This window comes from Chiloscyllium plagiosum, unplaced genomic scaffold, assembly GCF_037043375.1.
Source record: "Chiloscyllium plagiosum isolate Xiang-an unplaced genomic scaffold, Cpla_swu_hap1 HiC_scaffold_20, whole genome shotgun sequence".
In the NCBI taxonomy this organism is placed as follows: domain Eukaryota; kingdom Metazoa; phylum Chordata; class Chondrichthyes; order Orectolobiformes; family Hemiscylliidae; genus Chiloscyllium; species Chiloscyllium plagiosum.
In genome coordinates, this window is record NW_028270158.1 from 57,608,665 (window position 1) to 57,619,132 (window position 10,468).

The window sequence follows — 10,468 nt, forward strand, 5'->3', positions numbered from 1 at the left end:
GGCCTAACCAACGTTCTGTAGAGCTTCCACATGCCCTTCCAACTCCTATACTCAATGAACTGACCAATATAGGCAAACATATCAAACACCTTTGTCGCTATCCTGTCGACCTGTCACTCTACCTTCAAGGAACTATGAACCTGCACTCCAATATCTTTGTTCAGCAACACTCCTCAGGACCTTACCATAAAGTGTATAAGTTCTGCCCTGATTTGCCTTTGCAAAATGCAGCACCTCGCAGCACAACTCCATTTGCACAATATGTTGTGATTCACTGGGCTAGCGTGCTGTAAACCAAGGTCCACTATTTCCAGAGCTGTACCGAATTTCAATGTGTTAAGATGAGCACTGTATCCCAATTTACTCAACTTTCAGATCAAGCTGGGTAGAAAGCATGGACCAGGTTTCTGTATCAAATATAAATTATTACTTGAGAAGTAATTAAACTATAGCTACAAGTAAACAGATATAAACCATCAGCACATGACAATACTAGAGTCAAGATTAGAGTGGTGCTGGAAAAGCACTGCAGGTCAGGCAGCATCCAAGGAGCAGGAAAATCGACGTTTTGGGCAGGAGCCCGTCATCAGGAATCAATCTGGAGATCCAGTCTCCAGCAGCTGCAGTCCTCACTTTTCGCCTATATGACAATACCAACTGAACTCTAATCCCTTTAGAAACTGCACACATGAACAATACAGGGCTACCCCAGTGTCCATGGAATCGTTATCTGTGGTTTCAGTCATCCATGGTTTACTGCGGCTGGAACATATTATAGGGAACATATGTTTAAAGTGAGAGGAGAATGATTTTTAAAAGACATGAGGAGTAATTTTTTTTCTCAGTGGTATGTGTGGTGTGAACTTGCAGAGGAAGTGGGGCACGTGAATACAGTTACAGTTAGATGAGTACACGAATAGGACCAGGGACCAGGAGGTTGCCGGGAAGGTATAATTCCCATTGAATTGAATGGACTCGCACCTATCCACGGTTTCAGGCTTCCGCAGTAGGTCCTGGAATGTAATGTAAATAAAAACCGAAAGGACTATGGATGCTGGAAATCAGAAACAGAAACAGAAATTGCTGGAAAAGTTCAACAGCTCTGGCAGCATGTTGAGATGAGTCAGTTAATGCTTTGGGTCCAATGACTCTTCCTCAGAACAGAAAAATAGTTTACTGGTAAACTAGTAAAGAAAAGTCAGTTCAGTCGTCTTTGCTTCCTGGGTCCGATGTTGAAATGATCTTTCTCCAGTTAGCCAAGCCCTGATTTTCACATGGCTTAGTTCTGGAATGAGCTTGGTGGGCCCCTTCTATGACCTTCTGGGCTATCAGGGTTAGGGACAGAGGGTGTGTCCACAATACACTGATGATAACCAGAATGTCAACCTTCTTGGCACCACAAGAGTAAGTTGTTGGTGGGACTGATTCCTGTTTGCTTACCAAGACCAATGAATGTTGTAAAGGAGCCATTATGAACTTATCACCAGTGGTGGTGGGTTGTAATATTCACAGGGAATGCAGTGAGTTACACACCCTGTTGGCTGACCAGTTGAAGGCGAGTGGTTCAGAGTGGGGAGCTACTCATAACCCCTTTCGAAAATGTTACCACAGTTTGTAAATTAATCGGCATTCCCCAATAGCATTGCCATCATTTTCCGGCTGAGAGATAATCCGTGACTGCACCGCCTTTATTTTTAGAAACACATTGCTGCTCACAGACTCCCTGCCACCCCCTATCCCCACCTGACATCCCCCGCCTTGTGGCTTCTCCTTAACCTCTCCTGCTCCTTTCCTGTCACTCTGAGCTCTGTTTGTGCCTCACTCACTCCCTCTCCTTGCCTTCACTCGCCAAATAACATTGAGCTTGTATAGGATGTTGGTGATGCCTCTTCTGGAGTACTGTCCAGTTCTGGTCACCCAGTTACAGGAAGGATATTATTAAGCTGGATAGGGTTCAGAAAAAAATTGTAGAGTTATAGAGATGTACAGCTCAGAAACAGATCCTTCGGTCCAACGTATCCATGCTGACCAGATAGCCTACATTAATCTAGTCCCATTTTACAGCACTTGGTCCACATCTCTCCAAACCCTTCCTATTCATATAACCATGCAGATTCCTTTTTAATGTTGTAATTGTACCAGCCTCCAACACTTCCTCTGGCAGCTCATTCCATACACGCACCACCCTCTGTGTAAAAATGTTGCCCCTTTTAAATCTTTCCCATCTCACCCTAAATCCTCTGGTTCTGGACTTCACACCCCAGGGGAAAGACCTTGTTTATTTACCCTATCCATGCCCCTCATGATTTTATAAACTTCTGTAAGGTCAGCCCTCAGCCTGCAATGCTCCAGGGAAAACAGCCCCAGCCTCTCCCTATGGCTCAAACCCTCCAACCCCAGATTTACCAGGATGTTGCCAGGAATGGAGGGTTTGAGTGATGATAGGCTGGGACTTTGGTCACTTGAGCATAGGAAGTTGAGAGGTGACCTTTAGAGGTTTATAAAATCATGAGAAGCATTGATAAGATGAAAAGCAAGTGTCTTCCCCCTAGAATAGGGTTTTCAACACTAGGGGGCATATGTTTAAAGTGAGAGGAGAATGATTTTTAAAAGACATGAGGAGTAATTTTTTTTCTCAGTGGTATGTGTGGTGTGAACTTGCAGAGGAAGTGGGGCACGTGAATACAGTTACAGTTAGATGAGTACACGAATAGGAAATGTTTGGAGGGATATGGGTTAAGCACTGGCAGTTGGGACTAGCTTAGTTTGAGATTATGGTCATCGCAGACTGATTGGACCAAAGGGTCTGTTTCTATGCTGCACGACTCTATGAATGTTCAGGGAGGCAAGTAGAGAGAGAGGGAGTGGCAGAGGCAGCAATATGCAGGAGAGCTGAGAGAGGCAGCGGGATGGACAAGGTTCCAAGTGGTAAGACGGGGAAGAGGCAAGAAGCAGCCGACTTAGAGAAGGGCAGTGACAAGGAGGAGTGGCCAAGAGAAGGGGGAAGCAGGAGGATTGAGGTGAAGGACAGCATTGGGTGTGCTGGGGCAGAAGCAATGAGTTAGAGGCAATTAAGAGGTAAGTAAGAATCACAAGTGTGGTAAATTGGTGAAAGTTGAGTTAATAGGGGTAGTTAATGCAGTGATCAGAAATAGAATTTTTGGACCTGTTGAGCAGCTAATGGTTAAAGGAGACAATATAACGCTGTCTATCTTGTTATATCTTTATATGGGAAAGTGATTTTCGTCAAGCATACTTTGGTAATCTTTCAATTATTTTAAATTGTTGGCAAAGGAAATGCAACACAAAACCAGGCAATTTGACCTGACATCCAGGCTATTCTATTCAAGTCACCTCCACCTAAATCTATCATCATAACTCTTTATTCCCTTCTCTCTCAAATGCTTATCTGGTTTCCTCTTTACTTCAACTTCTTCCCTGTGATAGTGTTCCACATTCTCAGTACTCTGAGGGAAATTTTTTTTCTGGATTGCCAATAGAATTTCTTGGGGACTCTCTCGCATTGAAGGTCTCCAGTTATGCTCATCCCCAGAACAGGGAACACTTCCACTTTTTCAAACAATTTTAATGTCACCCTCAGCTTGTTCTTTCAACTGAAAAGAGATTCAGCCTGTTAATCCTCTCAACTGTTTAGCCATGAGTTTCTGAGAGCACCCTTCTCTGCACCTTCTTCAATTGTGGTAATCAGAACTACACACAATGTCCTCAAGTGCGGGTTAACCAATGCTTGATGCAGATATAGCATAACATCTCGGCTTTTAATTTGATCCCTGTAGAAGTATAACTCAGTCCCCAGTATTTTCTTAACGGCCTTGCTAATGTATAACACAATTTGCAGTGGTTCTTCTTTTTCTTTTATTCATGGGAGGACCTGGCTAGACCAGCATTTATTGCCTATCCCTATTTGCCTGGAGGGTAGTTAAGAGTCTGTCACATCGCTGTGTGTTTGGAGACAAGACCAAGGACAGCGGTTTCCCTCCCTAAGTGGCATTAGTGAACCACATGGGTATTCCCCCAACAATTGGCAACAGTTTCATGGTCGGAATTGCAGATATTTATTGAATTGAAGTTCCACTACCTGCTGTGGCAGGATTTGAACCCAGGTCCGTTGAACAAAACCTGGAACTCTGGATTATTGGTTTAGCAATAACACCACTGGGGCATTGCCTTTGTTTCTCTTCCCTGTATAGGCTGCACCCTCCCTATTCTGTGAACAGATTTTATTACCTGACACTAAACTTTATTTGTCCTTTCTGCAAGTTCTTTATCATCCTTCTGTACTTTATTCCAGTTTGACCTGCATTGATTTTGTATTTTTAATTAGATTATATTCCATACAGTGTGGAAACAGGCCCTTCGGCCCAACAAGTCCACACCGCCCCTCTGAAGAGTAACCCACCCAAATCTATTTCTCTATCCTATGTTTACCCCTGACTAATGCACCTAACACTATGGGCAATCTAGCATTCTCAGTACTCTGAGGGAAGTTTTTCTAATCATAGGATTCCTAAAGTGTGGAAGCAGGCCTTTTGACTGATCAAGTCCATTCTGATCCTCTGAAAAACATCCCACCCAGACCTACCCCTCACCCCCACCCTATCCCAGTAAACCTGCACTTCCCATGCTAATCCACCTAGTCTGCACATCCCTGGACATTGGGCAATTTAACATAACAAATTCACATAACCTGCACATCATTGGATGGTGGGAAGAAACCGGAGGAAATATATATGAAATTATGTATGAAATTGCAATCTATGAACTGTACATATTCCCATGTCCAAACCACTTAATGTAAATTGTGAACAACAGTTTACAGAATCCCCACGGTGTGGATACAGGCCATTCGGCCCAACAAGTCCACGTCAACCATCTGAACAGCATCCCACCCAGACCCATCCCTCTAAACTATCCCTGCATTTCCCATGGCTAATGCATCTAACCTAATCATCCCTGAACACTATGGACAATTTAGCATGGCACATCTTTGGACAGTTGATCCAACACTGATCCTTGTGAAACACCACTTTCCATCTTCTGTCACTTTTCTCCTGCTCTCCGTCTTGAAGCCAGTTAGCAACCTTATTCTACTCCTTGTCCCCATCTCCACACTCTCTATCGTTTGTTGGTCTATTTTCGGCCTATCAGTGTATATTGAAAATTCTGAGAAATCACCATCTATATTATCGTTATCTATATAACCAACTCAGAATCACTACAGTTGTTAAATTCCATAAATTGTGCAATTTAGTTATTTGAAAAATGCACCACCATTTCTCCAGTCATAATTTTATTGCATGTGGATTGATTGAATTGTTCCCTGCATTGTACCACTCAATGAGGGATGGGTCATGCACAATACAGCAACATTGCTCAATATAACTTTCAGATGACATTGAGGAACCTCCTAAAAATGGAATTTATAAATTAATTAAAAGTATTACATATTTAAAGATACATTCTTAGAGGGGTGATCATATCTATACAATTTTTAAAAAAATCAATACAGTTACTGAAAACCTTTACGCAAGAAAAATGAATTGAAACATAATTGGTAAGAATGGGGTCAACACAGAATTTTTATTCATCAGTGTAACTTTTCTCTGTCTAAGAAAGACAGAGCTGACCTGTGCAACAAATATTGCAAGTGTATTACAAACCCTCTTTTAACCTAAAGTGGTCTAAGTTTATTCTTGATCTCGAGACTTCTATGTGACTTCTAACATGTTTCTTTATTCCCCAGGTCTGAACACAGAAATCATGGCAGAGTCATCGAAAGAAAAGAAACTTCAGCTACACACTTTTGAGGTCCTTCTGAAAAGTTGATTACAAGCCAGTTTTTCAACTGTAAAATGTTTAAAGGGTGTGTTAAAATCACCTATTAAATCAGTTTTGAAATGTCAATGTTTGTTTGGTGATTTTATTTTCTGTTTCTGTGTGACTCGTCTTCACTTTTGGAGATGTCTATTACCCGGATAAAGATGGTAAATTCCTGCTGGAAAGAAAATGGAGACAGTGCCATTAAATGCTTGTTCAAATAAATTGAAGAGATCAAACTACAAGCTTAAGTAAAATCCTTATTCTGATAGTCTCAATAAACTGGATCAACAGTCAATGAGCTACACTTTTTATCACATTGATTGGGGTTCTAGACTTAAAATTTCAAATTTGAAGTTAACAAGGTTAGAAACAAAGGGTGTGAAATTCAATTGCTAGTTACAGGTTCTTTATTCTTTCATGGGATGTGGGCACGGTAGCAAACCCAATGTTTGTTGTCCATTCCTAACTGCACTGGAACTGACTGGCTCATTCAGTCATTTCAGAGAGCTGTTAAACTAACAACAACATTGTTGGTCTGGAGTCATGTGTACGGCTAGACGAGGTAAGTATGGCATATTTCATTCCCAAAGGGAATTCCCACATGGGATCAATGTGGATTTCACCAGTTTCCCCGTTTCCCCTCCCTTCACTTTATCCCAGTCCCAACCTCCCAACTCGGCACCGTCCTCTTGAACTGTCCTACCTGTCAATCTTCCTTCCCACCTATCTGCTCCACCCTCCTCCTCGACCAATCACTTTCACCCTCACCTTCATCTACCTATCATATTTCCAGCTAGCTTCATCCCAAACCACACCCTCTCCCATTTATCTCTCCACCTACTTGGCTCACAATCCTCATTCCTGATGAAGACCTTATGCCTGAAACGTTGACTGTCATGTTTCTCAGATGCTACCTGACCTGCTGTGCTTTTCCAGCACCACACTCTTTGATTCAGATAGTAATGGAATCAGTACTACTGGAATACCATTTTAGGGAATGCAAAAATAGTTCAGACCAATTTTACTATATTCTCCAGTCCAATGTGAAGCATGGGGTCCTGATTAGGGAGAACTGTCCCCTAAGCCCACAGGGAGGCTGCCAGCTTTCACCAGACTGTCTTCTCAGAGAGTGGGATGCCCACAACTCCCTGGTACACCGGCACTGGTGGCTGGGAGAGACCTTGAATCAGTCACTCAAGATGGTGAACTGGTGTCCTGGTGAAAGCACCAACCCCTGCCTTCCTTTCTGCTGGTACGGTCTATTCTTATACAACGATAGTTACGTTCCTGTGCAATCCCATGTTATAAGAAAACTGCGCAATAGCAGCACCATTTAAACTGGAATCGTGTTATAGCCAATACAGGTAAGGAAAGTCCGCATTCTACAAATAATGGTCTGAATTCTTCAAATTGTGTCATAGACAATTCGTGTTGAAGAAATGCGCGTTATAGCAGAACCAACTGTACAATTTGAAATGGTTGGAAGGCAGTGGATGTTCCTCATCTCCCGCCTTCACTCAGCATTTTGCAATAGTCCCCATGACCACCTCCCACCACCAATCACCATCTTCCCCACCCCAGTTTCCAGCCAGCCCCACATTCACAGCTCAGGTATATGGGCTACTCATAGAGTCGTACAGCATGGAAACAGACTCTTCAGTCCAACCAGTCCATGCCGATGATAATCGCAAACTAAGCTAGTCCCATCTGTCTATGCTTGGCCCTTATCCCTTCAAACATTTCTTAATCATGTACTTATCCAAATGTGTTCCAAGAGAGAAGTCAGTTTGTGTATTGTCTATGTACTGTCTGGCATTGGTCATCATACTCATCTTTTGCTGACACTTAATTGAATGTAACAATATGCATCATAGCTGGAACCCTAATCTCTTGGCTTCCTGTCCTTGAAAATATCACAAACAGATGAAAACTCAAAAGCTGTTTGAAAATATCTGTGTTGAGCCTGACTTAGCCACTGTGTAATGACACAATTAATCCATCTACTGCTCACCTTCCATCTCAGAGCCTGTCATGGACAGATAACAAAATTGATAGATTAAAAACTAATCCCTCTCCCTATTCTCATCCACTGCCCATAAGCAGATTGTGATTTGATTTATTTCCCCTTTTGTTAAACATTGGGGCATATTTTTCCCCATTCCCTCTGTTGGTAGATTCTGATCTACTGCAAGGATTGCAATAAAGTTAAATAACAGAGGCAGGATTTATCCTGAGAAAATGTGGGTGCGGGAATCTCCAACACACCTGTAAAATAGTTACAGGGTTGGACAGGTTAGACGTAGGAAAGATGACCGGTGAGTTCAGAAACAGGGGTCACAGTTTAAGGATAAGGGGTAGGCCATTTAGGACTGAGATCATAAGAAATTTCTTCATTCAGAGGGTAGTGAGTCAGTGGAATTCTCTGTCACAGAAAGCAACTGAGGCCAGAACATTCATGCTTTCATGAAGGAGTTAGATATAATGCTTAGGACTAAAAGGGATCAAGGGTTATGGGGAGAAAGTGGGAACAGGAGACTGAGCTGGGACATCAGCCATGGTCATAATGAATGGTGAAGCAGGCTCAAAGGGCCAAATGGCCTACTCCTGCTTCTATTTGCTATATTTCTGTATTTCACATGCCCATAGGGGCAGGATGTAGGGAACACTTTGCAACACAAGCAGATATATACCAAGAGACAAAAAATCAGAACAAGTTACAGTGAACATTCAATTCATAACTTCAGAAAACAACTGTAGGATTCCAGTTTAACAGTGTATTTTAACAAAGAAAATAAAGCAGACTCAACCCTATCCCTGGACTGAGAGACCCAGGTTTAAGTGTCATGTGTTCCAGAGGTGTGGACAGATTGATTAGAAAAATAGGTTAAATAAAAATGAGACAGACCCAAGGTCATTTTGCCAACTGTGTGTTCCCCTTTCACACTATGTTAGTGCCTGGGTGTCTTTCGAGATGGAGCACACAGTGTCCATCAATGCTCACAATGCCTTTAGAAAGAGGTGGGCACTGCAGAGAATACAGTGCTTTATTTCTGACACCATTTTGATTTAGTCCCTTCTGTCTCTCCCTACCCGCATCCCCCACACTCACGTTTGATGGTTTGCTTTGTCCTTAATGGGCTTTGCAGGTAAATATTGAAATGGCTACACAGGTGATGACTGGTGGTAATTAAGAGGGAGAAAAGGCACGGTGATTTTGGTGGTGGATAAACCACTCAATAATGTGTGATAACACTTCTGGGTTAAAAAAAAAAACAGAAAAGAAGAAGAAAAAGAAATAAAGGGAAAGCACACTCAAGGTCAGCGCTGCCAACTGTCTCCCCCTCTTCCGCAGTTCTGTTTGTGCCTGGATATCATTGGAGATGGAGCACATGATATCCATCACTGCTCTTGATGCCTTTGGAGATAGGTGCCACTGCAGGAGATACAGTGCTTTATTTCCCCATCCAACTCCATTTTGATTTAGTCATTTCCCACTCTCTCTACCCACCCCTCTCACTTTTGATGGTTTAAATTGCAGCACGGTGGCACAGTGGTTAGCACTGCTGCCTCACAGCGCCAGAGACCCGGGTTCAATTCCCACCTCAGGCAACTGATTGTGTGGAGTTTGCACATTCTTGCCATGTCTGCATGGGTTTCCTCTGGGTGCTCCGGTTTCCTCCCACAGTCCAAAGATGTGAAGGTTAGGTGAATTGGCCATGCTAAATTGCCCGTAGTGTTAGGTGAAGGGGTAAATGTAGGGGAATAGTCTGGGTGGGTTGCGCCTCGGAGGGTCGGTGAGGACTTGTTGGGCCGAAGGGCCTGTTTCCACACTGTAACTAATCAAATCTAAATTGCCCATAATAGGCTTTGCATGTAAATTTCTAATTGGCTGCCTGGGTGATAACTATGGGTAGTTAGTAGTTCAAAAAGAAGTCACGGTGATTCTGTGGTGAGCAAGTTGTTCGGTTGTGTGTTGTAGCATTTCTGGTTTTACATTCTTTCAGAACAGTGAGCATTCCAGGACCATCAGGAGGTACCTGAGGTTTGACGTTGACTTTGGAAAAGTTCTGGAAGGTTACTGTGAAACTTAGTCACATGATTATACCAGACATTATTGTGGGCTGTTCAGTATGGTATATTAGGGGGTTGGTTAGCTCAGACAGCTGGTTTGCAATGCAGCGTGATGTCAACAGTGTGGATTCAATTCCCACTCTGACTGAGGCTACCTTGAAGGACACTCCTTCTCACCTCGGTCATGGTAACCACCAGTTGATCTGGTAGGACAATGGTGACTTTACCTTTCATTTAGATATGTTTTAAAAATGGGATTTTACTCCATTTGTGACACATGGTACAATATGCCTGCACAAGATCTACCAGCAGATGTCGTTTGGATTGTTGTCTGGTCTCTCCTTAAAACATGTTAGACAGCTCCGACCAGAATGTTATGGATGATTTGCCCAGGTGTCCCATAATAGTGAAGCCGTCAAATTGATATGAACATAAGCTGGTACCAATGCAAAACAGTCCCAATCTTATTAAGCACTAAGTTACAATAATCTTTAATATTAAACATACTATTTCTAATCCTATTTGGCCTTAAGGTTACAGTATTTCCAAAGCATCT

The 10,468-nt window shown here is 42.6% G+C and overlaps 1 protein-coding gene across 1 annotated transcript in view; it reads left to right on the forward strand.

The window, feature by feature from the left end:
• Positions 1-5,925, forward strand: part of LOC122560381 (ectonucleotide pyrophosphatase/phosphodiesterase family member 7) — a 32,343-nt gene extending 26,418 nt beyond the window's left edge. Inside the window, exon 6 of the mRNA XM_043711017.2 lies at positions 5,765-5,925. Coding sequence (XP_043566952.2) covers positions 5,765-5,828 — 64 coding nt within the window. The 3' untranslated portion in view covers positions 5,829-5,925. The remainder of the gene's footprint in view (positions 1-5,764) is intronic.
• Positions 5,926-10,468: the final 4,543 nt, after the last annotated feature.